Source organism: Arachis ipaensis, chromosome B3 (assembly GCF_059453495.1).
Source record: "Arachis ipaensis isolate K30076 ecotype BB chromosome B3, ASM5945349v1, whole genome shotgun sequence".
In the NCBI taxonomy this organism is placed as follows: Eukaryota; Viridiplantae; Streptophyta; class Magnoliopsida; order Fabales; family Fabaceae; genus Arachis; species Arachis ipaensis.
Window position 1 is genome coordinate 55639376 of NC_142438.1, and position 27906 is coordinate 55667281.

Sequence of the window (27906 nt, forward strand, 5' to 3'; positions counted from 1 at the left end):
TAGTCACTACCAACAATGCTATGCTATTCTTCACCCACTCAAACTTTCTCTCTCTTGCTCTACTGATCCAATTTCACATTTTTATTTATCTCTTTACTTTAGTTTGCAGTACTGATTGAATTTCTAATTTCTATAATGCAGCACAAATTCATACTATAGTACACTTGTAGAACATGTGGAGTTCAAAATCACAAATTAAGGCTTGTTTTCGGAGATGGAAGCACCTGTTGAAGTTAGGCGGCAGTGGCAATGACGAAGCCGTACCTTTCCGCTACAACGTCGTTTTACGCTAATCGGTCCAAGAAGCTTGCAGATTTTGGATGGCGACAATGATGGTGGTAGTTAAAAATGAAAGTAGGTGGTGAAGATAAGGGTAATTTAGGAATTTTAGATGATTTTTTTGTATTTGAATAATTTTATTATGCAAAACCCATATTTCATGGATATAAATGGTAATTTCCTTCTTCTTTGAATAAATATATCAGCAAAAATTTTCGTAGATAAAAATAATAATTTACTCTTATAAAAAAGTGTACTACTTATTTTATATTATTAGACTTTTTATTTTATTTGTGTGCAGTTTTCTAAAATTATGTTACTTAAGAATTGGATCGGATGATAAGTTATTTTAGTAATAATAATAAAATTCTCTTAATATATATATAAGAGTAGCATTTAATATGTACAATAATAATTAGGGTAAAAAACACATATATGCTAAGGGGAGATTGATATTACGCAAATAAGCCAAACAAAAATTTTATTTATCAATCAACCAGAGTACACTATAATGTAATTCGAATCAACTAAATTCGAATTATATTTCTTCATAATTCGAATCAACCTAGATCGAATTATGACCAACCCAAACGTACAAGTAGTTTAAATCAAGTAAGGTCGAATTAGACAACCATAATTCGAATTTAGTCAATTCGAATTACATGCATCACGTAACAAGGGAAAGTTCGAATCATATTGATTCGAATTACTCCATTTTCGTAACAAATTCTAATAAATTTTTTTAATGAATTTATTTAAATTATACTACAAAAAATATTTTATTCTATGCAAAATAATTTTAAAAAATGGCTTAAAAAATGTTTTTTAAATTATTTTGCATACAATAAATTATTTTTTGTGGTATAATTTAAATAAATTTATTAAAAAATATTCATGAGCTATCAAGAATGTGCAGAAGAGTATTGTATAAAATTCGAATTGCTCACCATATAATTGTGTAAAATCACATTAAAAATAGCTTTTAACAAGCACAAGTACTATAATTGTATTTGGTAAAACAGCTTTTAAAAATTAAAAAAATATAATAAACATATTTATAACGAAGAATAATATTTTATTTCAAATTTTAGAGACCAATAATTTAAATATTTATTTAATTTACTCTCTATATTAATATAAATAGAGTTATCATTAGTCAATAATAAAACTTGTACTGATACGTCTATTACCCATTTATATATATTGATTCACTTATACAAATCACAAAAAATGAGACACATATCTCAAGTAAAATTATATGAAGATTGTGTTAGAATTTGTGAAGGTTAGGTTGAGAAATTAGAAATATATGAGGATTCCAATGGCAATATAATGACAGAAAATATGTGTGAAAAAATAAATAAAATATATTTTTATTTGTTTTGTATGGAATAAAATATTTTCTTTAATTTTTAAATTATTATTGACTATGTAGAGTACTTTATTTAAAATTTGAGTACATGCATGTATTTACCTAAGTCATTAGAACATTACAAATTTTTATAGCACTCCTAACATTTTTTAAGCCATTTTTTTAAAATTGTTTTGCATAGAATAAAATATTTTTTGTAGTATAATTTAAATAAATTCATTAAAAAAATTTATTAAAAAATATTTATGAGCTATTAAAAATGGACAAAAGTGTATTGTATAGAATTCGAATTAATAGCTCATTAATATTTTAAAGAAGTCTCGTAATTAAATATTTTGTTAGCTTTTTTTTAATGTATGAAATAAAATATATATTTTTTAATTTTTAAATTATTATTTTTTTTAATAAATTTTTTTAATAAATTATTAATTTTTTTAATAAATCAGGGTGTAATTCGAATCAACCTGATTCGAATTACTGTATGTGTGTAATTCGAATCAGGTTGATTCGAATTAGTGTGTGCGTGCGTGTTCGTATAATTCGAATCAATATGATTCGAATTATATGTAAATGGAGTTCGAATTGAGTAAATTCGAACTATATAAAAATGGCTATTGGTAGATTCATGAAGCAATTTTTTATTTGGTTTATTTGCGTAAATTTTTTCTTCTCTTGGTTTAATATAGTGATTTGCCCTAATAATTAATTATATATTTGGTATAATCAATAAAATTTATTATTTTTAGTTAATATTTAATTAATAAAATATATTAAATTTTAAAATTAAAAATAAAGTATTAACTTAAATTTTTAGTTAATATTAATAAAAAAATATTAGCTCTAATATTTTTTGAGTTAATATTTAATTTAGTTTTTGAAATGCAAGGCTTGACTCCTAAATTAAATTTCGGGTAAAAAACCTAAACAAGTCAAAGGGAGATCAATTTGACACAAATAAGCCAAAGCAAATTCTGTTTCAGCAATCCACCAAGTGGCATTTCTATATAGTTCAAACCAAATAGGTTCGAACTCACCTTCCACATAATTCGAACCAAATAGGTTCGAACCATAAGTTAATAATTCGAACCTAATAGGTTCGAATTACAATGAGCATAACTTTACCAAGTAATTCGAAATAGGATGGTTCGAATTACTATGAATTAAGTCACAGGAAGGAACTTAAGTTACGAACATAGTTTCCGCATCATATCTTAATAAGAGTCCTACATTTTTTTTTTGCCGGTGTGCCTTAGAGAAACATTTCGTTTAAAACTGCGGTGGCAGAACATATTCATTAAGTAAAAATCCATTCGAGGTACATCGCAGTGACGTTAACAAATTTTATGCGTCACCAAGCACAAGTAAGAAAACCGATAATTGCGGAATCTAAAAGCTAAATTGAAATAACAAAAGTACCAAAGCCGCTAATACATCTAATCATGTCCCCGTGTGTGCTCTGCGCCTCCGAGCTGTGGGCAACTCCGACGTGTGTGGCCGGGCTGCCGACAAAGCCCACATCTCTTTGGCCGGTTCGGATCAGCCTCGTCCATATTGGTCCGTATCCGAGTGGACCTGGGACGACCCTCTCTCGCACGCCTCTTATTGGGGTCAGGGATGACAGTCGGCCCGTCATATGGTGGCTAGAAACCATCCGGAATGGGAGGTGTAAAACCCATCTGATAGACACTGAAGACCAAACTAAGACGATACACCTGGTGGACATAAGGCTCCCATGTAAGCCGTGAGTAGGCACAGCATGCCAGTGCGTGGGGACACGGAAAATGAAGTGCCTGGAAGTATCCGCAGTCACATGTGCGAGATGCAAGCGAGACTCTGTAGGTACCCAGTGAGAAAGAACCAGTCGGAGTTGTCTCTGCGACGGTGAACTCGGAGTTATCCCTGTCGTACACGGTAACCGTGAAGCACCTAGCCGTCTTCAAGTTGGCCTCTATACACTTCACCAAGTGCTGACTAAATTGTTGTCCGGTTCCCATCTGCGCCTCAGCCTCCCTCCTTTTGCGAACAAATAACTCGGCCAACCTTCCATATGTTTCCTTCACTAGGGAGCACACAGGAAGGTTTCTGACGCCCTTGAGGATCGAGTTCACACACTCAGATATATCCGTCGTCATGTGTCCGAATCTACGCCCTTCATCACAATGCTGGGTCCACAAGGAATACTCAATCCGGTTAGCCCAGTCACACATCGCCGGGTCTTCGGACCTAAGAATATCAAACCAGTACTAGAACTCAACCTCGGTCTTAGCGTACGTCGCATTCACGAGTAGCCTCCTTCGTCTTTGCCCTTGAAGGTGAGGGCAAAATTTGCCGCAACATGTCGAATGCAGAAGGCCCGGTATGCAGATAGAGGTAACCAGCCTCCGTCAGGAGCCTCAAGGGCGGCCTTGATGCCGTTATGCCTGTCCGAGATAACCAGCAGACCCGGCTGCGGTGTCACATGCTCACGCAGGTGGGAGAGAAAGAAAGACCACGACTCAGCATTCTCACCCTCAACTAATGCGAAGGCGACGGGGAGTATGTTGGAGTTCCCGTCCTGTGCAATCGCGACAAGCAACGTTCCCCCATACTTGCCATACAGATGGGTTCCGTCAATACTAACTAGGGGCTTGCAATGACGGAATGCCTCGATGCATGGGGAAAAGGTCCAGAATAGTCTGTGAAAATAAGCTCGAGACTCGTCCACCTGTCCACCGACACGAACAAGGCTCGTCCTCAGCACAGCAACAGTACCAGGCATAGTCAACCGGACTCCTAACACCCACCTTGGGAGCTCATTGTACGACTCATCCCAGTCACCATAGATGAGGAAAACAGCCTTCTGCTTCGCCAACCAGACCCTCCTGTAAGTCGGCCTAAACCCAAAGTGTGCGGCGATGGCATTTAGGAGCACCTTGATGCTGACGGATGCATCAGCCCTAACCATTGGCATAACGAATGCCGATATCACATGGTAATCCAAACTCCTGTGGTCGCTGGAGATCGAGGTGGCGAGAAAAGTATGCGGTCCGTTGTAACGTTTGACCTCCCAAATCCCCTTGCGCTGTCGGAGACTGAGCCGAATCAACCATGTGTACCTATTGCCGAACTCAGAACACTTGCCCACATACCGGCGATAGTCGGACTCCACCACCTTGTACTGTACCCCTCGCCGTATGCTGTAAGTCTTGACACTTAACAGGGCCTGTTCTTTATCCGGAAATTGCTGACCAACCTGAAACTCTGTCAGACCTGCAGACCCTTCAGCATCTCTAGCGCCAAATCCAGCCGGCTGCCCAGCAACCCCCTCCTGCCTCATGGCATCCAAGTCAAAAGAGGAAAAATGCGGAGGGTACTGCTACGTGCCGGAGCTAAAACCACCGACCACCCCAGCAGGCTCACTTGCTCCAACATCATCCCCACTGTCATCAGCAATCATATTCGGCTCGACGTCATCGTCCTCTGGATCATCCAAGAATCCATCTCCAACCCCAGCCGGTGCAGCACACTGTAAAGATGTCGGCAAATACCCACCTTCACCGACCTCGTCGCCTACACTGTCGATGAGATCAACAGCGAACGAAGGGGAGGCGACAGGTTGGACGGGTGGCTCGTACGCAGGGACGGAGGAAGATGCAACGGCAGGCCTGGAGCTAGAACCGGCTACCGTGGCTAAAGTGGTGGTATTCCGGTTCGAACCTCCCGAGCTGGACACCGCGTCAACCAACTTTGCCAATAGTTCAGGTGTCCTAACCTCTGGAAACTGCCGGCGACAATGAAACATGACCTGCAAGTCCTCATCACTCCCGATCGTGAAACAATCGTACGTTACGGTGTTCTGGAGCACCGTGATTGGAAATCGATAAAAAAAGTTCTTAACCCGTTTCACACCTTCCAGCCCGAGTTTCTGCAGTACAGAGCTAACAAGGTCCTCATACCTTGTCGTAGGCGTTACGATAATGCAGAGAGGATCCTTATCAGTGAACTTCACACCAGAACGAGTTTTCTTCTTAATGGTTCCTCTGTGGTGAGCCAACACTGCGAAACTCTCCTCACTAGCCATGTAAACCACCTCTAATGATAGTAACTCACGTTCAGACCATATATATAGAGCTCTCATCCTCACTGATTCAAACCGCAATGGTTCGAAATATGCTCATTGTAATTCGAACCTATTAGGTTCAAATTATTAAGTTATGGTTCGAACCAATTTGGTTCGATTTATTTAGGCTTGACGTATAGGTGTAATTCGAACCTATTTGGTTCGAATTGTGTGGAAGGTGAGTTCGAACCTATTTGGTTCGAACTACATAGAAATACCATTTGGTTGATTGCTGAAACAGAATTTGTTTTGGCTCATTTGTGTCAAATTAAAATCCCTTTGGCTTGTTTATGTTTTTTACCCTTAAATTTCATAAACAAAATGTATCTTTTTATATTGGTGTCTAATTTCAACAAGATAATATCATTTTACACGAGTAAAGTTAAAAAATCATTTTATTATATGATCATCACTAATGAAAAAAGATGTGTTTCATATAAAATAATGTCATTTCTTTAAAACATAGGCACTAATATAAAAAGACGTCATTTTATTTTATTCAATGTAATAAGTTAATGTGTTAAATTAGTATGATGTTAACAAAGATGAACTCAGAGACTAATGCAAGTTATCATTATAAATTTGGATATCTAATTTGGATCTATTAAAATTTTAAAAATCAATTTTAATGTGACTTTAAATATCAAAGATCAAATTAAATATTAATTCAATATTTTTCTTTGACTAATATGATAACTTATTGTTTGATGAGAGTGAAAAACTGACATATCTAAATTTAAAATATTTAAGGAGAAGGACTAAATCTATTTTGTTAAAGAGATGATTATACTCTTAAATTATTTATTTATTTTTTAAAATACGTATTTTTTTTTTATTGTTTATCCTATTCAAATCTTTATTGATACATTTTCATCTATAAACTAACAAAACAAAAAAGATTGCTGCAATCCATTCATCTATCGTTAGTAAATCTTCTAATAAATATATCTTAGCCAACATGGTGAATGTGCATAGGAAAGAGCTTACTCCATGACATGGGATTAGTCAAAATTAATTTTCTTAATGAAATATTTGGAGTGAATCATGTTAACAACAACATCGATATCACTAGCAACATCAGTTAGAGATTAGAGACTCTCAAAACTAGTGTAATTATCAAGAAGTCTTTCCGTAAGAATTGTAGAATGAAAGTCCACCCACTCTTAATCTTTCAAATGGTATCTATTATTTACAATTAGTATGGTGCTACTAAAAGAGAATAAGACAGAGGCGTCTATAACACTAAATTAGAGATCTCCATAACAACTTTTTATTATAGATGAAGATGTATTATTAATAAGAATTTGAATACGGAAGATAATTAAAGAAAAAATGTTTATAAAAAAGATAAACGAGAAAATAATCTAAAAATATAATTGTCTCTATATAAAAAATATCTTTCTTTTTAAAAATTCTAGAAATTAATCATTTTTAATAATTTTAATATTAAAATTTTTTTTAATACTCCTTTAGAATAACTTTCTCTTTATATATATACAAGAGGGACAATTGGTTTTATTGGTCAAAGTCAATGGATATAAGATACGATTTTGAAGCGTATAACGCAATTGGATTGAGTTGCACTTGAAGACATAAACATATCCTGTAACTTCTGAAGGTATCAGCATTCAGAATTCATATGTAGTGTCAGCTAGTGATATCTACTCTTACGTTATGTTCCTTCGCTAACAGCGTTTAACAATACTATGCTACAAATAGACGGAGAGAAGCTAAGCTATCTGATCTTGAGACTAATTAATTAATGAAAATGAGAAGATACACATACACATAAATACAAGGCACACGTGAATATGACAAATATGGCGTCTCATCTGTCCCGAATTCAGAATGGTTGGAGCTGGGAATCATGTGCGTGTTTAAGACAAAATTCCGAATCGGTATGGAATATCTTTGCAATTTTCCCCCTTGTGCTTCATGTTATCCAGAAACTTGCGATTAATCAGTTTGGGGTCGGAGAGATAGGAAAATTATTTGAACATAGTGAGTTATAATACCGTAAGAGAATTATTATTTAGTTGGTATGGTGGAAGACTCTAATATTTTTAGGTGTTTATCCAATATAGGATACCCAAAGCATAACATACCCATTAAGAATTGGCAGTCCGACGGCTCTACTTTGCAAAACTTCGCTCAATAATACTTTACTCGGTTTATTGACATTTAGAAATTTCTACTGGTCAAAACCGGTCAAAGTAGCCCGTTTTTGTTAGTCAGTTCTCGATGAAAGCACTAAGGTAATGAGTTACAAGATTTTGGAATAACCTTCACCATAAAAATTATATCGTACTCTATAAGACTCTTTTAATTCTCAAGCTTTTAATAAGAGATTCTTTCAGATATTAGCTCACAAAACTCATAACAGGTATCTATTTGGTAAGTACTATGTATAATATGATGAAATGTTGCCATTTGTAGATATGATGAATTAGGTGTTAAAATCACAATTTTTTTTATATATTTTATTTTGGATGATAACTTTCAGGATAAAGTATGATTTATCAATTTTATTCGTGCTGTCAATTTTTTGATAGTCAATTATTAGTCAATTTTTTTTTCTAATTTTATCTTTGATTCTTTTCATTTTTAACAAAATCTCTTTTAATCCCAAATTTCACTCCACTCTTCACCCTAACCCTTAACTCTAACTTCCTAATTCTAAGACACACAAACAACACGTGTAAACTAAAAGAAAAGAATAAAACCAAACGAAAAGGGACAGAACAAAACGAAAGAAGAAAAGAGAAGGAGAGATCGGAAACAAAAGAGAGAGAAGGACAGAAAGAAGAAAAAAGCAAGGTTCTCAAAATCGACCCGGTTATCAAATCGCTTTAATTATTGGTTTATTAGTTTATTAGTCTAATCAGTTTAACCGGTGGTTCAATAAAAAAAATCGTTTTAGAATAAAATAATATATAAATTATAAATAAATATTCTAAAATATCTTCCAAATTTAAAATACTACACAAAAAATCATCAATCAAAAAGAATTTTAGATTAGCCAGATTAACTTTGTGATAAAGTACCAGAAATTTAATGGATTTCAGACTAATAACATTTATTTTTTCATCTTTACAGATGATATTAAATTCTGTATACATATACTATATATGGGTTTATTTTTTATTTTTTGGACCGAGTATTAGAAGCATTAATTATCACACACTGCACTCTTTCCCGTTACTGTTTATTGAGCTTAGCCAATAGCACTTTTAAGTTTCAATTCATCTACCAATTAGCAGTGATTTTCTAATAACAAAGTCAAAAATCAATTAGTTGTTTTTGGTCTTTCATCATGTATGTAAGTATGTTAATTAACAGGGACAAAGCAAGGTTCTGAATAACAAAATTGTTAGCACAAAAATTAATAAAGATTAATAAAGATAAACATAAGACTGATTATAATGAACAAGTAATAGTTTCACAATTTTAACATGGCCTGAAGTGATCTTAGTCGATGATCATGAACAAAGTCTACTAAAAATCAGGATGAAAAACCAAAAAGAAGGAAAACTTGGAAGTTGGAATGCTAGAACACTGTAATTGCTATTTAGAAAATCAATATAGTAACAATGTTATTGAGTTTGCACATATATGTTCAAGACTCATCCCAAGACTCCTTTTTAACAAAACTAATCTCAATTGATATACTAGATATATATTTTCGATAACGAACAGAACTTAATTTTACTAAGTGATTTCACTATCTTTTGTACCCTTTGTTAAGTATAAATTAACTAATTTAGTTAATACACAGCTTCAAACACAGCAAGTAATCTGCTTCATACACTCCTTAATAACAGTGAACTATGCTTCATAAACAACTCAAATTGTCAAAATCAGATTTCAAGAAATGCATAATTTATCAAGCATGGCAAAGCTAAATTCTCAAACAAAATTTTAATTGAACACAGAATCACAACATAACAGAACACAAAATCCAGCAGAGTATATCACAACAGCATTGAGCAAAGCTAATCAATAATCAATTAAACATTCAATAATCAATCAATAATTCAATAATCAGTATAATATCTGAACGAAAAATAAAAACAAAAAGAAAAACAAGCATTGGCAGTGAGTAGAGAAGCCATTGCCTTCTTCGATCTGAGCAGTCTGGGCAGAGTATGAAGAAAAGTGGTTGAGCGCGACGGACGACGGTGACCAGGCGACAAGCACGATGATGGACGGCGGCAGAAACGTGGTGAGCAGAGGTAGACTAGACGACGGACGCGGAGAACGAGAAAGAAGCTGTGATTGGTGAATGAGGAGAGGAGTTGGAGACTTGGATCACGACGACGACGACCAGACAAGGACAGAAGCTCCTGGGCACGACGGACGGCGGCGGAAGCAATTTTAAGCTAGGGTTTCTTTTTGGGGGAAGATAGCTTTGTTTAAGAGAGTGAGAGTTGAGAGGAGTTGGAGTGAACAGAGGTTGGAGAGCTCAAGAACGACGATGGCGCGACGGACGGCGGTAGTGTCTCCTTCCTTGCAGCGGCGGTGGAGGCTACTGCTAGAGTTTTATTTTTTGTTTGAGAGTGAGTTTGAGAGGAGGAGGAGACTGAACGCTGAACGCTTTCCTTTGTTGTTTTTATCTGAAACCCAAAAAGGCACCGTTTCAGCAAAACCGGCCGGGTTCCAGTTCGGTCTGACCGGCCGATTCTCAGCCGATTCAACAATTTTTAGGTGGTTTTTAAATTAACAGTTTTATAAGTTAAACCTAACCGTAATAGTCCCGGTTTGCGGTTCAACCGGTCAGACCGGCTGGTCTGGTCCGATTTTCAGAACCTTAGAAAAAAAAGAAACAGTCACTGACCAGGCAAAAAGTTGCTGCCCAGGGTCTTGGATTTTGTGACGGGCAACAATATCATTTGGCACAACATGCTTTCAGTGAAAAAGCGTACTAGAAGCTACGATAGGAGACACAGAGGAAAAAAAATAGAGTTGAAGGTCCTCAAGAAAGTTGAGAAAAGGGGGTTAAATCAAAAAATCACTTTTAATGCTTAATAAAATAGATTGTGCAGTACGCTGAATTCAGAAGATTATTTTAAATTTTATCTCGTTCTGCAGTAGTAGAATAGAGAACAAATGGAAGTTGCAGAGAATAGGGATAGAGAAGAGTAACACCACAATATAATTTAGGGGTGAGTATGGGTTGGTTTGGTTCGAATTTATGATAAAATTAGAACCGAACTGATTAAAATATAATTGGTTCGGTTTGGTTTAGATTTGTGTTTTTTTATACATGTATTCGAATCAAACCAAACTGATTAAGAACAGATTGGTTTGGTTCGGGTAATTGGGTACCCAATGATTTTGAAATTCATAAAAAAAAATCAAATTTTTATCTTAAAAGTTCAACAAGTACAATAAACATGTAATATCAATAGAAATAATCTAAACATGTTAAACACCAAATACATTAAAAACTAAACTCATTAAAATTCAAACATATTAATATTGAATAATCTTTGTCTAATGAAAAAGTCATATATATATTTTTTATTTTTTTATTTAATTAATATATGATCGGGTTCGCGGGTTGGTTCGGGTTCCGCATCCCAAAACCGATACCCAAACTAATCACTAATAAAGACTATTGGTTTGGTTCAGGTTGAACCCAATTACCCGTTGGTTCTAGAACCAATTTAATTGGTTCGGTTCGGATTCGAACGGGTAATCAGGTACTCGCTACCCGTGTTCACCCCACTCTCCACCATCACAGTGGTATTTTTACTATAATCAAGATAGATTATAATCACTAATTCCAAAAGTCTCACTTTTGTAACACACTTAAACTATTCCAAACCTAATAATTTTTAAGTACTAACCCAATCTAAAAAAGAAAAATCAAGTGCACTCTAATCTAGCACACTTTTAAAATCAAATACTCAATCAAAAGAATAAATTGAATTTTGTGTGTACTATCTGTCTACTATTTGTATCTCTTAATATAAGTTTAAATCTAGACAAAAAAAAATATATACAAGAACAACTCAAATAACAAATAATAAAGGCTGTATATATAATCAGATTATGCTCGAATTGGTTGCCTTCTTCTTTAAATGAATTATTCATATATATAGGGCTTTGATTTCTTCTTCAATGTTGGAATCTTTTCCTATTTGATCAAGCTAGCCGTTTTACTCTCTAGTGATATAATCGTTTAATGAGAATTCTTTCCTTATTTAGCTTGATTGTAATGTGCAACAGCTTTACAATCCGGACTTGATATCCTCTTCAATGATATTCTTCTTAATATTACTGATATGCACAATCCCAACTTGCTACTAGTTTAGTCATCTTTTATTGATTTCTATAATGCTCATCGTAATAAATTAATTATAATAGAAAATTATTAATTATATTTATCATCACAAAATAGTTAATCAATTCTTAACAATGGTGATGGCGGTGACAATGATAGTGGTGGTAGTAGTGATGATAATGATGATGATAAGGGTAAAACTAAAATAATAAAGTTGATTAATAGTTAATTGTTAAAAGATTAACATCAAGGATGAATAAAACTAATTTTAAATGTTAAGAATAAAATTGAATTAAATTAAACATTAGAGATAATTTTAAAAATTTTTAAAAATATTAAAAACAAAAAACATATTTTATCCTAATTTTGATTCTTCTTGTGCTATAAAGATATGCATAAGCCTGTCAAAATGAGTTAAATTCATCGAGGCAACTTATTTACACATTTAAATGGAGCAGATTTTTACTTTTAAATTCAGAACTATTTAAATTTTTGGTTAAACAGGTTAAATTCGATTATCTCAAAAAAAAATAGCAGCTTAAACAGAGTCTATACGAATAAACAGGCAACCCAATAAAATTATTTTTAAAATATACTATTTTTTATAATAATTTTTGTGATTCGATTGAATCCGATACCCCGTTAAAAAATATTTATTTAAAATTTTTTTACCAAAAAGTAATTTTTTGTCAAAAATAATTTTTTATCTTAGAATTGTATGTTTATCTAATTTTTTATAAAATAAAAAATAAGAAACAAAAGGATTAGTCAGTTTAACCCATCTAGTTGGCTATAAATAATCTGAGTTTAAAAAGTGAAGATCATGAATAAACAAAAAATAAATAAAATACCTTATATAATCCGTGAATTTAAGAGAATTGAACCTATATAAGGTGGATTGGTTCATTTGACAACCCTAAATATACTATAAGAAGGAACCAATTATATGTTTGTATATTTTGTAAAACATTTTATTTATTTCATAATAAAAGAACCTTCAAATGAAGTAGGAGAAATAAAATTTTTCATGGATTTTCATATGGATAAAATTACTTCTTATGCAAGAATAAAATATTTAGTATATCTGAAAAAATTGATTTGTTGGACAAATTTATCCGAAAATGAATATTTTGTTAGAGATAAAATCCTTTGAGTAATATTGCTTTAAATTTTTTTTTTTTTGTCAAGTGAATTGGACAACCTCCAATTCTAAATATTACAACACATTCATACAACACTTAAGAGTTCATATTTAATACTTAATGCACTCACCAAAGTTTGAACCAGTTGAAGCCATAAATAACTTTTTTTAGTGATATCCCACATGATCAATTTTACTATCTGCCTATTTTGCATCCTATATATTTGTTTTTTGTCGAAAAAAGTGGCTGGACTTTAGTCTTATATTTTTGGACGAGCTGGACCTTGGTCTTTAAAAGAGGCTCATTATGTATAGAGGCCTTTAAATTAGAATCCATGGACTTCAACCCTGCTTTAGTACAAAAAAAAAGATATAAAAGACATAGTTTGCAAATCATTAGCTAAGTATCGTTGCAGTAAAAGAAAAGAAATTGCAAAGCAATGGGGCGGGTTAGATGTGGTTGAGGCATTTGTTCATGTGTCAAAGCTATTTGCCTCGAAAACAGTCACCAGATACGATTTCTAGCAGTGGCTAGGTTGTCTGTGTGAGTGAATGAGTGTGTGAATGGGTTTGTATAACCAAGAAATAAGAAGGGTGTTCGATCGAATTTTTGTAAAAAAAAAAAAATATGTTAAGGAAGTATATAGTCTAATAATTTGGACAAATAAAAGAATTTGATGTTGTAAAAGAAAATTTTTGGAAAAAAAAATAATAATTAGAAAAGTAATTAAAGCAATATAATTATAATACAAGACGATAACAAAGTTTGATGTTGCAATGACATTTGCTCGATAAAATTGTCAATACATATAGTGATCAACGAATAAACTATATACGTATGCACTTTGCAAAACTTTGAAGAAGAAAAATAAAATAAAAATTAAAATTTTCGTGTGACTTGGTTCACTTTGAGTCCGCTCACTTCTTTTCCTGTTTTCCGTCATCATCATGCAACTTCTTTTTCTTCTTTGTTCTACTCTCTCTCTCTCTCTTTTTGTTTATATATATATATATATTGTTACGGATCCAGCCCACGAATTCTATACCCGAAACGGTCCTTGAATCTGGTTACCCGGGTCCGACCCGCTTCGCCATTCCAGAAGGTCCGGAACCGGCCCACTAGAGCTCCTAACCAACTTTCGAATTCAAACGTCTCCCTTATCTTAGTCAAGTAAGATAAAATAAGATAATTCAAACGTCTCCCTTATCTTAACCAAATAAGATAAGATAAGATATTCACCATCACCTATAAATAGAGGACCCAGGTCCCTCCAGGTATTCATTCATTCCTCACACCTTATATCTCTCATATCCATTCTGACTTGAGCGTCGGAGTGTGATGAGCGGATAATTTATACGCTTTTTGGCATTGTTTTTACATAGTTTTCAGTATGATTTAGTTAGTTTTTAGTATATTTTTATTAGTTTTTAAATAAAAATCACATTTCTAGACTTTACTATGAGTTTGTGTGTTTTTCTGTGATTTCAGGTAATTTCTGGCTGAAATTGAGGGACTTGAGCAAAAATCAGATTCAGAGGTTGAAGAAGGACTGCAGATGCTGTTGGATTCTGACCTCCCTACACTCAAAGTGGATTTTCTGGAGCTACTGAACTTCAGATGGTGCACTCTCAATTGCGTTGGAAAGTAGATATCCAGGGCTTTCCAGTAATATATAATAGTCCATACTTTGCCCGAGTTTAGACGACGCAAACTGGCGTTCAACGCCAGTTCCATGCTGTATTCTGGAGTTAAACACCAGAAACAGGTTGCAAAGTGGAGTTAAACGCCAAAAACAGGTTACAAACTGGCATTCAACTCCAAGAGAAGCCTCTACACGTGTAAAGCTCAATGCTCAGCCCAAGCACACACCAAGTGGGCCCCGGAAGTGGATTTCTGCATCATTTACTTATCTCTGTAAACCCTAGTAACTAGTTTAGCATAAATAGGACTTTTTACTATTGTATTTACATCTTCGGATCATATTTTGATCATGTTTTAATGATTGAACCCTCCTTGGGAGGCTGGCCATTCGGCCATGCCTGGACCTTGTTCTTATGTATTTTCAACGGTAGAGTTTCTACACACTATAGATTAAGGTGTGGAGCTCTGCTGTTCCTTATGAATTAATACAAAGTACTATTGTTTTTCTATTCAATTCAAGCTTATTCCGATTCTAAGATATTCATTCGCACTTTAATATGAATGTGATGATCGTGACAGTCATCATCATTCCCAACCTATGAACGCGTGCCTGACAACCACTTCCGTTCTACCTTAGATTGAATGAATATCTCTGAGATTCCTTAATCAGAGTCTTCGTGGTATAAGTTAGAATCCATGGACGGCCATTCTTGAGATCCGGAAAGTCTAAACCTTGTCTGTGGTATTCCGAGTAGGATCTGGGAAGGGATGGCTGCGACGGGCTTCAAACTCGCGAGTGCTGGGCGTAGTGACAGACGCAAAAGGATCAATGGATCATATTCCAGTATGATCGAGAACCGACAGATGATTAGCCATGCAGTGACAGCGCATTGGACCATTTTCACTGAGAGGACAGGATGTAGCCATTGACAACGGTGATGCCTAACATACAGCTTGCCATAGAAAGGAGTATGAATGATTGGATGAAGACAGCAGGAAAGCAGAGGTTCAGGAGGAACGAACGCATCTCTATACGCTTATCTGAAATTCTCACCAATGAATTACATAAGTATCTCTATCTTTATTTTACGTTTTATTTATCTTTTAACTATTAAATCTCCATAATCAATTGAATCCGCCTGACTGAGATTTACAAGGTGACCATAGCTTGCTTCAAGCCGACAATCTCCGTGGAATCGACCCTTTACTCACGTAAGGTTTATTACTTGGACGACCCAGTGCACTTGCTGGTTAGTTGTGCGAAGTTGTGACAAAGAACTAAGATTATGAACGTGCGTATTAAGTTTTCAGCGCCGTTACCAAGGAATGAACTGTCACGATTTCCGCGCACCAGAGTGTCTTTGCAGGTACCTCCCCCCATTGCTCCAATCAAGTGATCCGGCATCTGCCTCAACCCGCAAGTTCTCGATCCATCTCTCAACCCGTACCAGAGACATCTTGTACATTGGCGCCGTCTGTGGGGACTTTGCAACGTTGTGGCGGCATGGCGGATAACCCAGAAGAGCAATCATCAAACTCAGATTTCTTGCGTGTAACTGAGAGCAAAAAGGAATAATGTTTCCTTAACTTGCATCACCTTTGCAATGATAACACACATTTGCCCTACCCCAATGGCGAAATCCCAAAGGAATAATGTTTCCTTAACTTGCATCACCTTTGCAGTGATAACACACCTTCGCCCTACTCCAACGGCGAAATTCCAAAGGAACAATGTTTCTTCGACTTGCAATCACCTTCTTAGTGATAACACTCTTTATGCACCCTTGCCCTACTCCAATGGTGAAATTCCAAATCCTCCGAGCCCAAAGTCTCGCCTCCCTTTAGTGGGACACCTCCACCTCTTGGACCCTCTCATTCACCACTCCCTCACCTGTCTCTCCAAGCGCCATGGCCCCATCTTCTCCCTCTATTTTGGCTCCATGCCCACCGTGGTTGCTTCTTCTTTTGAACTCTTCAAGCTCTTCCTCCAAACCCACGAGGTCACCTCCTTCAACACCAGGTTCCAAACCTCTGCCATCCGCCGCCTCACCTATGACAACTTTGTCGCAATGATCCCCCTTCGGACTTTACTGAAAATTCATAAGGAAGCTCATCATGAACGACCTCCTTAAACGCTACCACCGTGGCCAAGCTCAGACCTCTCAGGAGCCAAGAGATCAAGGAAGTTCTCAAGGTTCTTGCACAGATGCGGGGGACAGCCAAATCGTGGCGGCATGACGGAGAACCTCGAGGAGCAATCTTCCACGTAACACCCCAACTCCCGAACTCCAAGATAACACTCCTCCCACCCACGGGAGGATAATAAGCACGGCACATCACCAACCAACCCCAACCCAGCAACAACCAAGAGAGGACAACCGTCCTCCCACTGAAGCCCGGCCACCCGACGGCCTAGGAGAAAATGCGGTCCAGATAATCCAAGAGCTGTGCCTCAGGGTGCAAGACCTCAAAGGCCGAGTTACACCCAAAGAAAAGCACAACGCCGAAAACGGAAGTCACGCAACCTCCAGATCAAGATCTCGCCATGAAACCAGGCACGGCGGATTGCCAGAACGGCGAAATGCCAAGAGATACAATCGCAGCATCTCCCGTGACCACGGACACGACAGGATGCCTGAACGACGACATGGCGAAAGGTATGATCACAGCGTCTCACGTAATCCGGCTCATCAATATGACACAGACGACGACCGATGACATCGAGAGGCCAAACACACAAGAAGTGACCACGTGATAATGGGAGCCACTCCCTTCACTGAAAGAATCCTAAAAGCAAAACTCCCTAAAGGCTTCGACAAACCTACGGATATGAAGTACGACGGAACCAAGGACCCCCAGGAGCACCTAACGGCCTTCAAGGCCAGGATGAACCTGGAAGGGGCCGCTGATGCGGTCTGAGGTAGGGCCTTCCCGGTAACCCTAGCCGGGCCAGCGATTAAATGGTTCAACGCCCTCCCCAACGGATCCATAACTGGCTTCCACGATATCTCACGGAAGTTCATGGCCCAATTCACCACCAGAATCACCAAAGCTAAACACCCCATCAGCTTATTGGGAGTCACCCAGAGACAAGACGAGTCCACGAGAAATACCTCGATCGCTTCAACGATGAATATTTAACGGTCGACGGACTCACGGACTTAGTCGCAATCCTTTGCCTAACTAACGGGCTCATGAATGAAGACTTCCAGAAACACCTCACTACCAGACCGGTGTGGACCATGCACGAGATCCAGAGCGTTGCAAAGGAGTACATAAACGACGAGGAAGTAAGCCAAGTCGTAGCTGCCAATAAACGGCAGCACGACACCTCGACATAACCCTCCACCAAGAGAAAACCATAAAGAACATCCCAAACCAGCAAACGTAAACCAACCCCCCAGAATCGAAAAATTCTTTAACTACACACCTCTAACGGCCCCGATCACCGAGATATACCACCAAATAGCCGATCGAGGTATTCTCCCGAGGGCCCGACAACTCAAGGAAAGAACGGGCGGCAACAAGACCCTGTACTGCGACTACCACCGAGGATACGGACACAGGACACAAGATTGTTTTGACCTAAAAGACGCCCTCGAGCAAGCCATACGAGATGGCAAACTCCTCGAGTATGCCAAAGTCATCAGGGAACCAAGACGCGCGGAAAAAGACAGATCACCAGAAAAAGGACGTAACCCGAGGACACAGAGACAAGCCTCTAGGGAAAGCCCTGAAATAGATCCGACCATTATCGTAAACGTCATCACAGGGAAAGACACCCCAGGGAAATCAAAATCAGCACTGAAGAAGGATCTCAAGATCTTGGCAGTCAGAGACCAAACCCCAAACGCCACCACCAATAGAGCGATAACATTCTCCCCCGAGGATTGCCAGCATGGCACCTCGGCAGAAGACGCCCCCTTCGTCATCTCGGCAAAGATTGGAACCGGGCTAGTAAGAAGAATACTGGTGGATACGGGAACAGATTTCAACATCCTCTTCAGAAGAGCTTTCGACAAGCTCGGACTCCGCAACGACAACCTCCAGACACACCGCAACGGAGTAACAGGACTCGGAGACAACTTCCTCAAGCCAGACGGTTCCATCATTCTTTCCCTTACCATAGGGACGGGAAGCCAGAGGAAGACAATCCTGTCCGAGTTTGTGGTCCTCAAGAACTCCACCGCTTATAACGTCATCCTCGGAAGAAATACAATCAACGACTTCTCCGCCGTCATCTTTACCAAATACCTTCTAATGAAGTTCACGGCAGAAGATGGCTCCGTCAGAACCATCCACGGAGACCGGGAAACCGCGGTAGAATACGACAACACTAGCCTAGCCCTACGCAAGAGATCCCGAGACGCGGCAGGCATTTTCCTTTCCGACCTCGATGCACACCAAAGTCCACGTAGAACCATGGGAGGAAACGACAAAGAAGCAAAGTAGGGCCTTGCAGACAAGGTCAGGAGTATAGCACACCTACGGGAGCTAGCCCTAAAATAGAGAATAAGCCGACAGCATGGTACGACAAGACTTCGGACCAGGAGACCTCGTCTTACGACAAAACAACATCGGTCTACCCACTCCCGGAAAAGGGAAGCTCACGCCCAACAAGGAGGGTCCTTACCAAATCAAGACGGTAATCAGAAAAGGAGCCTGCAGGCTCAAAAGACTAGATGGGACCAAGCTTCCAAGATCCTGAAATTCCACCAACTTACGGCGCTACTATATGAAGAAACATCCTTCCAAAGCAACAAGAATAAGGTCGTTTAAGACTATCTCTTTACCTTTTATATTTTGCCTTCTTCACTTTCATTTATTGCTTAAGTTATTCAATTGTATATTTTTTTACTGGGCACTCTTTCCTACCCACATCGGAAGGTTTTAACGAGGCCCAAACCACAAATGAAATTCATTATTTCAAAAGCATTGCCCCGTCTGACGACATGAACCAAACACGGCTACACCCGGGGATCGATCACCCCGAGGCCAACAGAATGGATATCCAAATAACAGAACAGATATCCAAATAAGTAAACAGCTACCCAAGGATCGATCACCCCTAGGCCGACAAAACGGATATCCAAATAACAAAACGGGTATCCAAATAACAAAAAATGGCAGCCCGGGGATCGATCACCCCGAGGCCAACAGAACGGATATCCAAATAACAGAACGGATATCCAAATAAGTAAACGGCTACCCAGGAATCGATCACCCCTAGGCCAACAAAACGGATATCCAAATAACAAAAAATGGCGGCCCGGGGATCGATCACCCCGAGGCCAATAGAACGGATATCCAAATAACAGAACGAATATCCAAATAAGTAAACGGCTACCTAGGGATCGATCACCCCGAGGCCAACAGAACGGATATCCAAATAACAGAACAGATATCTAAATAAGTAAACGGCTACCCAGGGATCGATCACCCCGAGGCCAACAAAACGGATATCCAAATAATAAAATGGATATCCAAATAAGTAAACGGTTACCTGGGAATCGATCACCCCTAGGCCAACCAAAACGGATTTCTAAATAACAAAACGGGTATCCAAATAACAAAAAATGGCGGCCCGGGGATCGATCACCCCGAGGCCAATAAAACAAATATCCAAATAACAGAACGAATATCCAAATAAGTACACCACTACTCGGGAATCGATCACCCCTAGGCCAACAAAACGGATATCCAAATAACAAAATAGGTATCCAAATAAAAAATGGTAGCCCGGGGATCGATCACCCTGAGACCAACATAACGGATATCCAAATAACAAAAATAGTGACTCATGAATCGATCACCCGAAAAGCCAACAAAATAGAAATCCAAATAAGCTAAATAAACAAAATCGTCCCACCAAGAGGTCTAAAATAAGTTCACAATAACAGCCCAAAAAAAAGGCCACACAAAACAAGCATGAGGACGGTCTTCCAACTCGCAGAAAGCCAGACTGACCAACATCCTACCAATTGGTGCAGGATGACGTCATGCCTTTTTCAGGCCCCTCACAGTCTCCCGAACTACAGAGGATCGGACTCTCCAACGACTTAGCATTGAGACCAAGAAAGCATACTCTCATGCTCCGGGGGCAACTGTTACGGTCATCAAACCTGGCATGTGATGAAACGCCCAAACAATGCGCTCCTCGCCTGACCATGAAATGGCCAGGAACTCCCCAAATCATCGACTTCGACTGGAAAAACCAAACAACGATCTCCTTACCAAACCACAACGGCAAGGAAAAGGTTTGTCCAGCGATGAGACTGAGCACCCTCACTCTCTCGCTCCGGGGGCAACTGTTACGGATCCAGCCCACGAATTCTATACCCGGAATGGTCCCCGAATCTGATTACCCAGGTCCGACCCGATTCGCCCTTCCAGAAGGCCCGGAACCGGCCCACTAGAGCTCCTAACCAACTTTCGAATTCAAACGTCTCCCTTATCTTAGTCAAGTAAGATAAGATAAGATAATTCAAACGTCTCCCTTATCTTAGCCAAATAAGATAAGATAAGATATTCACCATCACTTATAAATAGAGGACCCAGGTTCCTCCAGGTATTCATTCATTCCTCATACCTTATACCTCTCAGATCCATTCTGACTTGAGTGTCGGAGTGTCTTTGCAGGTACCTCCCCCCCATTGCTCCAGTCAAGTGATCCGGCATCTGCCTCAACCCGCAAGTTCTCAATCCATCTCTTAACCCGTACCAGAGACATCTTATATATATATATATATATGAGCTGTGATTCATATCTTTCTCTCTCTCTCCCTGTGACCCTGTGTCTATATATATATATATGGTACGGGACATCTTTTATATATATATATATATGAGCTGTGATTCATATCTTTCTCTCTCTCTCCCTGTGTCTATATATATATATATATATATCACACGAGCAATTATTCATCCTATTTTTTCCTATATAAATGTTAGTGTTTCTTTTTTCATTCAATTTCTTATTCAAGTTCTTATTCATTTCAATTACTTCTTAGCAAGAATATGTTATTGTCTCTATTTATATTCAACTAAAAAATTTGTACTATTTAAAATAATTTTTATTCTTTTTAACTAAAATATTGATATTTTGCAACAAAAATTTCTATGCTTTATTTTCATTATTATTCAACTAAAAAATATGTACAATTCAAAATAATTTATGTGCTTTATAACTAAAATATCAGTGTTTTTAAACAAAAATTTTTTGTGCTTTTATTATTTTATATTTTTCTTAAACTACTTTGTCTTTTTTTTTTCTTCTTCTTCTTTTTTTTCTCCTTCTTGTTTCATTCGCTCTCATTCTTCTTCTTGTTTCACCTTCTCAAGAAGAATAAAAATAAGGAAAAAAAGAAAAAAATCAAACAAATAATAAAAAAATAAAAAATATTATAATAATACTAGAAAGAAGAAATAATTATAAAAAAATCACAAAAATAGCAGTTGGAACAGAAGAAGAATGGGGAGGAGAATAAGGTGGAAACACCCAAAAAAGAAGAAGTGTTTGTTTCATGCACACGTTATATGAGTGATTTTTGTTGGGTTTTGACCAACTTGATTGGACTTATTTACTAAAAATATTTGTACGTATAGCAGTATTGTTTAGAAAAGAATTGTTAAGTTTGTTAAAGAAATCACTATTAGATCAGTTTACATAAAAAATATGTGAAGTGCAAAGACTCATAATATTTACATAGAAACTTTGATAAAGTCATAATCTTAACACCTCAGTTTGAAAACATATCATGGTTCTGAGTTAATTCAAAGATGTTTCCAAATGAGCACAAACTATTCTCAAATTTATAGTAGTGTAATTTGGTTTAAGATATGAAAAGATAAAATATTTAGATTACAAATTTAAAGTCTTTTCTAATAAAGAAATTACAGAAGAATAAAAAGGCAAAAAGAAAGTTTAGAAAAGTTTTACAACAATTCTTTTCAACGTTCTCTCTTTATCTATTCCTTTAGAATTTATAGCACTAAGTGAATTAAATATCCATTGAAAACTCTCTTTTGCCATTGTATCATTTTTTCTTAAAATGTGCATAAGTGAATAGTGATTTTTATTTGCATCTAAATCATTAACTTTTAAGGTAGCTTCATATTGTTTTTTGCATATGGTAAGAAAAAAGTTTTTTTTTTTTGAAAAATTGTCTAACTTGTTGGACAACTCATTTTGAATTGTTAGTCAATATGCAAATTTCACTTAATGACTTTCTAAGATAAGCATTTTCACGCCTTAAGCTTTTTATCACTTACGAAATATCGACGATCTTTTTGAGGTAGTCTATCGAGGTAATACTCAAAATGACTCTTGAAATTTAACTACTGACTCATTTGATCATCTAATTTTTAATTGACCCAATTTATACCCTGAAATTTTAAGGCGTGGCTTAAATTGGCCCTTCCATCTAACTCCATCACTAGAGTGATGACTTGGCACTCAAACCTCACCACATGCCTCTACTTCTTTCACTTACCATCGCCATCACCACCTCTCCTCTACCAACATCCTCCCTCCCAACAAACAATAACATTCACAATCCACCAACATCCACACATTTCTACTACCATTTATGAAGGGTCTTTCTATTATCTGATCCTTCTCTTTCTCACCATCACCATCGCCATCTTCCCTCTACCAACGTCCTCCCTCTCCAACGAACAACATTAACAACAAGGTTCTGAAAATCGAACTGGTCATCGAACCGCTCTAACTACTGGTTTACTGGTTTATAGGTTCAACCGGTTCGACCGTAATTGAACCGAAAAAACTGTTTTATAATAAAATAATAAATAAAATATAAATAAACACATTGAAACATATATATATTCTAATATAAATCTTAAAATATCATCCAAATTAAAAGTACTACATAAACTAGAATATTATGATCTCATTCAAATACAAACTCAAAAGTCAAATAACAAAAACAACCAATCAAACATAAACATGCCAACATCCAACTGATTCAAGTTTGATAAAAAATTTCACTTACAATAGAAAGCATTAAAGTTGTTGATGGTAATACAGCAGTTCCTCCTGAAACATAAAGACCCTCAGAATTAATACTTCTTGCAACTCGCTTGCATTGAACTCCCTGGTATTTTCAGAAGAATCAAAACAAAAATATTGGTGTAACACCACAAGAATGAACAAACACATAAATATAATTACAAAATCAAAGGACTTGGCACAAACATAATGGTGAAAATCCACAAATCAGGGGCAGTAATGCACATCTGACTAGAACCAAAATAAATCTTCCACGTATTTTGTATTTTGCATTTAATCTTTCTAGGAATATCTAGTCTTTTCTAAACAAAGTTACAAGTAACAATTGTCATAAAAGGACACCACTTAACATATCTTTAAATAATTTATTTTCAACTATTTAAAAAAATTGACTTAATAAAACATGGATGATCCAAAGTAAGAATAAGAATTGGAATGGCATACATACTTTCATGTTCTCAACAATTCTCTCAGGTGTCTTCTGAGCAGCATGGAATGCATATATATTGTTGTAGGCCACATCAAAAGCTTCCTTAACAGCTCCATCAAGCTGTACTCCCATAAAACAACATGAAGTTAAACAGTAGAAAAAGCTGACTCTTACTCAAATCAGAAAATTAGTTGCGGAATTTCAATTTCAATTCAAGAGAAATAAACAAACAAAACCTATCTATCAATTAGTTGCAGAATTTCAATTTCAATTATTCAGTTGAAACATTAGTTGAAACAGGCAAACAATTATTCAATCAATTATTCAATCACTATATTAGTTCACACTTCACAGTTCACAGAAAAATAATTATTCAATCACTATATCACCATATCAGTTCACAATTGAATGACTTGAATCAGAGTTCACAAAACTTCACTATATCAGTAAACCACATATCAGATATCAGTATATCAGAGTTCACAGAACTTCACAGAATCAAGCAATTATTCAATCATAAATTCATAGTTAATAAAAAAATTACCTAGAGAACACGCAAGAGATAGTGGTTGCGGAAGGGGACAGAGACACCGAGAGACAGAGATAGAGACACCGAATGACCAAGGGAGACAGAGACACCGAGAGACACCAAGGGAGACAGAGCATGCAAGAGTGGTGGAGCAGACGGTGGCTTCGAAGGTCGCGATGGCTGATGCGCGATTGAGGCTTCGAAGGTTGCGCGATGGAGGCTTCAAAGGTTGCACTGGCAGCTGTGCGATGGAGGGGAAGTGAGCGAGCACGAGCGGTGGCTGTTCGAAGGAACGACGACGACGGCGGCATGAGACGGTGGCTAGACGGAGGTGAGCTCGATGAGATTGAGGAGCCCTCCCACTGACTGAGTGTGTGTGCGAGACTGAGAGGAGCTCGATTAGGGCTTGGCTGCGCGATGGAGTAAGAGTATGGGATTGCTGGTGATTGAAACGGCAATGTTTAGTTGCCTTCTCTAAAAACCGGTCGGGTCACGGTTCGGTTCGACCGACCGATTCAGCAGTTCGATAGCGGTTTCTGAAATATGCAATTTGTCTATTGCTCGAACCGCTTTTTTCAACGGTTCACATTTCGACCGGTTTGACCAGCCGGTTGGAACTGATTTTCAGAACCTTGATTAACAATCACTAACATTAACAAATTGAAGAGAAATATAAATAGAAAAAGAAAAAAAAAAACACAACACCACACTTTAAATTCCTCTTAATAGAAACACAAAGATGGGTACAATGGGTGAGGGTGCTTCTGAGGGTGTTTCAAATTTGGGACAATGAGTGGTGTGACCTTGAAATTGATGGTAACATTGAAAATACATTGCTTAACATGTATGCTAAGTGTGGTTACATGAAAATGGGGTTCAAGATTTTCAACATGATTGTGCATAAGGATGTTATTTCTTGGGGTGCCATTATTTGTGGCATCGCAATGAATGGTCACAGTAAGCAAGCATTGCAACTCTTTTCACAAATGGTGGTTCATGGTGGTGTCCCTAACGATGTCACATTCATTGGTTTGCTGTTTGCAGTTATGAAAGAATGGTGAGTGTAGTTATTATGCTCTTCAAAGTTATGGCGGTGGAAATGTGTGGGTGTTGGTAGGTTGTGAATGTTGTTGTTTGTTTGGAGAGAGAGTGTGTTGATAGAGGGGAGGTGGTGATGGCGATGGTAAGAGGAAGAAGGAGAGGCATGTGGTGAGGTTTGGATGCTACGTCATCACTCCGGTGATGAAGTTGAACGAAAGGGCCAATCTGAGCCACATCTTAAAATTTCAGGGTATAAATTGGGTCAATTGAAAATTATAAAGTTAAATTGAGTTGGTAGTCAAATTTCAGAGGTCATTTTGAGTATTAACTCGTAATCTATCACTTGAAATTGTATTTTTGAGATGGACAAATTACTTAGATTCAAATTAGGAGGTTGTTTAACACTTTTTTTCAGATTCAGAAATCACCTAATTTGCTTATATTACTTAAAAAAAATTTCTTAATACATTTAAACAATTAAGTAAACGTTAGATAAAAATTAATGAAATTATTAAATTATATTGAGTTTATTAATCATTAAAACTCAATTTGAAATATGATGAAACTAGAAAACTAAACAATACTAATTTTTTACTATATATAAATTCAAGGTACATAATTTGATTAAACATTTTTTCAGGATTTCACAGTCTCTCAAAGAATAAGTACCTTTACCCTACTCTAGTTTACATGTCGAACTACAGGTCCTAGCCTGAAGGAATCTTTAGCAAGTCTTCATTTTAATATCCATCAAATTCTATTTTATTATTCTAAATTGTGTTAAAAATTATAGAATTTATCAACTAATTTACTTAATTTTAACTTAATTAATTGAATTTTTCAAATCTTGCTTTTGATAAACTTGTGTGTGAAAATATAAATTTTTTGCTCCTAATTATTAGTTTCTTAATCTCTTTTTATACCATTCGATGCCGTGATGAAATTTTTTTTAAGTATTTTAAGATTAAGATAAATCAATGGGCTCAAAGAATCGAAAAGAATGGAGCGAAAAAGTGAATTTGAGAAGTAATTCGGAAGAGAAGCTGTCTGGCAGCTTGCTTAAATGAGATTGTCTTGCACATACGAAAATCTCGCGTAAGATTTTCTCACCCATACAAAAATCTCGTGCAAACAACATTTTCTCACATGAACGAGAATCTCGCGTACACGAGGTTGGATCACAGGCCTTGATTAATGAAGCATGTGTATTTACGTTTTGGGCTTTTCAAGGGCCCTCAACAGCTGTGGGAGATGATATTTTGAAGCCAAAACTTAGAAAAGGGGCTACACTACAACATACACACTCATTTTTTTTTAGAGTTTAGGACCTTGAATTCTAGAGAAAAAATGTAAAATCCCTATTAAACAAAAATTAAATAGGAGCTAACAGAGGTGGAAAAATTTAGAATCATAATTTGAAAATTTAAAGGTGATATTTGAATTCGAAAAATTTTTTCGAGTTAGAAAACATAATTTTTGGCATAAAAATGTGAAGTGGCATTTTAGCCGGCAGTACCCGCTTAAGTTTGTCCGGTACTACGATTGAGAAAATTAATTGTGAGTAAATAGGGTAAAAAATTAAATTTTAATTTGGAAAAGTGAAAATAATTAAAACGTGAATTAAAACACTAATTTTAAAGGTTTTGACCCAAAATTGGGTCAACGGGCTAAACCGATTGAACCGTGTCCAAGTTAGGCTCAAGCCCAACATATAAATAGCCTTGTTAAAGCCATTTCAGAATAATACAACCCTCATTATTGAAAGTGTGCAGCTGTAAGAGAAGAGAGGGATTGAGAGAAAATCCTAACTCCAAATTCTTCAAACCACCATAACTTCCTCTATAGAGCTCCAATCACCACACTGTTTATGGCCACGCAGAGCCGTCGTCATCCTCTACAATTCTATTTGAATAGATTGGTAAGAACCTCAACTTTACCTACCCCATTTTTGCAATACATAGCAAATTCGAAAATAAGTTATCGGTATTAAGAAATATTGTATTTTGGTTATTTAGGGGTGCTCTAGTATAAGTTATTGATGAATTTTATTAATAAATTC

At 36.7% G+C, this 27906-nt stretch overlaps 2 protein-coding genes across 2 annotated transcripts; both read right to left on the bottom strand.

The window, feature by feature from the left end:
* Positions 1–3291: 3291 nt before the first annotated feature.
* On the bottom strand, positions 3292–3858 carry LOC148570707 (uncharacterized). Its single transcript, XM_088507143.1, has one exon. The coding sequence runs from the start codon at positions 3856–3858 to the stop codon at positions 3292–3294; it is 567 nt and encodes a 188-aa protein (XP_088363269.1).
* A 1148-nt stretch (positions 3859–5006) lies between these two features.
* Positions 5007–5711, bottom strand: LOC148570708 (uncharacterized). Its single transcript, XM_088507144.1, has one exon. It carries the CDS (start codon positions 5709–5711, stop codon positions 5007–5009), a length of 705 nt encoding a protein of 234 aa, XP_088363270.1.
* Positions 5712–27906: the final 22195 nt, after the last annotated feature.